General features: G+C 49.2%; 1 protein-coding gene across 1 annotated transcript; it reads left to right on the forward strand.

Annotated features, from left to right (window-relative positions):
* The first annotated feature begins 278 nt into the window (after positions 1-278).
* Positions 279-2,492, forward strand: pou4f4 (POU class 4 homeobox 4). Its single transcript, XM_008279106.1, has 2 exons — positions 279-398; positions 1,566-2,492. Exons 1-2 carry the CDS (start codon positions 279-281, stop codon positions 2,490-2,492), a joined length of 1,047 nt encoding a protein of 348 aa, XP_008277328.1.
* The last annotated feature ends 556 nt before the right edge of the window (positions 2,493-3,048 follow it).

Below are 3,048 nucleotides of genomic sequence, written 5' to 3' on the forward strand. Positions count from 1 at the left end.
GAAAAAGAGGCAGAAGATCCGCAGACGGAGTCCCGGAGTTACATCTCCTCATCTTTTTTCTGTTTTTTTTTTTCTTCTTCATCAACAGCGAGCCTGACTGCACCTGCGCTCCAGAAAGACTTTTCCATCCCCAGAATCATCTGCGTCTTAGCAGGGTTTTTTTATTTTAATTTTTTATCGTTGTTTCCTCTTTGAGACGGTTTTTTTTTAAAGGGAAAACCACCAACACGGAGCCGAACGAGGACGACGGACAACGACCCTCCCTCACTTCTGCAATCATGATGTCGATGAACAGCAAACAGCCTTTCAGCATGCACCCGATCCTCCACGAGCCCAAGTACACTCCGCTGCACTCCAGCTCGGAGGCCATCCGCAGAGCCTGCCTGCCCACGCCGTCGGTGAGTCCACAGTTCACCCGTCTGCTGGTTCCCCATCAGTCTCCAGCAGCTGCTCCGACAGTAAGAACATGACAGATATCCTGGGAAAGTAGTAAATCTGAAATTGTTGCAGAAGACACAGGATTATAGTTTGGGGTTAAACTGATGCGTAAAGACGCACAAGGGGCTGAATTCTACCCAGAAATGCTGGTTTTCTTTACCTCCTTTATAATCACAGCATCATATTTTGATCACCAAAGTAAAAATCCAAATTTTATGATCTGTTTGGAAGCTGCAGTGAAAATAAAATGACCTTATGCTGCTGTACATAAACACACAAGTTAATGAAATCCAGAATAAACGGTTCAGAAACCCAAAGCACACCAGGCAACACTCGGAGCACAAACTCGTTGACGCACAACCGTGAAGCCAAAATCCCGCATTCAGACAAGCGTGAGTGATCCAGCTGAGGATGAAAGACGAAGCAGCGAAGAGGCAGCGAGGACTCTCCGAGCGCGTGTTAGCTCATATTGTCCCATTCATATTCAAACTCACACCCGTCTCATTTCATTGTCCGCAGAAATTATTCAGGAGATCGTAAATATTAATTTTAAATGAATATCCCTCCACGCTGACACACTTTCGAGACGTCGGACGGATCCAGTAAATGTCCAGCTTGTGTTGGATTGGATTGTTGGAGAACCGAGAGACACAGAAAGTTCAGTTTTACGCGTTAAATTTCTAAATGTGGAAAATTCAGCTGCACCTGAAAACCACCTTCAGAAGCTCGTCCACGTTTATTTAGCTGCTTCATAGGATTAAGAAAATATGATTTATCTGGAAAATGTTGAAATCTCAGAGTCCATGTTTGAAAAATGTAGAATAAAGAAAAAAATATATCAAGTTTCATAAAGAATTTTCTCCAAAAATAAGTGTTTGTATTTTTAAACCTTTATGTTGAATTAAATAGAATAAACAGAAACTAAAATTGACTGTTTGCTATTTTCCACTTTTTAAAAAATACAGAATAATAATAATAATAATTACAATAATTTCCTTGATTCGTGCGTAAAAGACAAATTAGGCAAAATGAAGACGCACTCCAGCAATTCAACTGATCCCACGGACTTGTTCTGTGGCTTGTTCAGATCTGTGCCTCTAACCGGCCTCCCTCTGCTCCATCCGCAGCTCCAGGGCAACATCTTCGCCGGCTTCGATGAGACGTTGCTGCAGAGAGCCGAGGCTCTGGCCGCCGTGGACATCGTGGCCCAGAAGAGTCACCCGTTCAAGCCGGACGCCACCTACCACACCATGACCACGATGACCAGCATGACCTGCACCCCGACCTCCTCCTCGGCGCACCTGCACCACCCGTCCGTGCTCACCTCCCACCACCACCCGGGGCACCACCAGCCGTCGCAGGGCCTGGAGGGCGACCTGCTGGACCACCTCACGCCGGGGATTTCTCTGGGAGGCATGCCCGGCTCGGATGTCTGCTCCACGGCCTCGCACACCGCCCACGCCGCCCACATGTCGGCCATCAACCACATGCAGCACCACCACCACCCACAGTCCATGAACATGCACCCGCACGGCCTCGGCTCCCACAGCTCCCTGGGGGGCGCCGGCGGCGACGCGGAGCCGGATCCCCGGGAGCTGGAGTCGTTCGCCGAGAGGTTCAAACAAAGGCGGATCAAACTCGGGGTGACCCAGGCGGACGTGGGGGCGGCCCTGGCCAACCTTAAGATCCCCGGGGTGGGGTGTCTGAGCCAGAGCACCATCTGCAGGTTCGAGTCCCTGACGCTGTCGCACAACAACATGGTGGCCCTGAAGCCGATCCTGGAGGCCTGGCTGGAGGAGGCGGAGCGCGCGCAGCGGGAGAAGATGTCCAAGCCGGAGATTTTCAACGGCGGCGACAAAAAGAGGAAACGCACGTCTATCGCTGCCCCGGAGAAGCGCTCTCTGGAGGCTTACTTCGCCGTGCAGCCGAGGCCCTCGTCGGAGAAGATCGCCGCGATCGCCGAGAAACTGGACCTGAAAAAGAACGTGGTCCGCGTTTGGTTTTGCAATCAGCGGCAAAAGCAGAAACGAATGAAGTTTTCTGCGACGCACTAAGAGAGCAGCGAACGTTTACGAAACAGACAAATCAGAGACGAGCTGCTGCTGCACACTGTCAGAAAAACAAAAATAAAACAAAACAAGGTACACCGCTGTGCCTTTGGCTCCAGGGGCCGCGCAGGCCCCAGAGACGCGCACTTAGACAAAAACCCAACAAGTCGTCACACCGCTCATCAGATCTGACATTAGGGCACTACGGCTGCTTTTGTTCCCCAGATAAAGATTCTCATTAGGTGTTTTTGTGCTTTCAAGAATTCCTGAAAATGTAATTTATTGAAGAAAAATCTCGTTTTCTGACTGAAGTGTCTGTTAAAGATTCCGTCCAGTGGAGCAACATTTCATGCGCGTTTTTACGCACGAACTCCAGCTGTGGAACCAGAACGCATCCAACACAGGCAGCGACAATTTGATTTTTATTTATTTTTGCTTTTTTGAAAGCAAATGCAAATAATCCGTGGAGTGTTTTCCGGCAGTATTTTAGAGCCTGATGGGTGTGGATGTGGGATTCTCAGTTTTTTGACTCGTTTTTAAGAGCAGCTACTAAAACATCTGG

Source organism: Stegastes partitus, unplaced genomic scaffold, assembly GCF_000690725.1.
Source record: "Stegastes partitus isolate 25-593 unplaced genomic scaffold, Stegastes_partitus-1.0.2 Scaffold144, whole genome shotgun sequence".
NCBI lineage: Eukaryota > Metazoa > Chordata > Actinopteri > Pomacentridae > Stegastes > Stegastes partitus.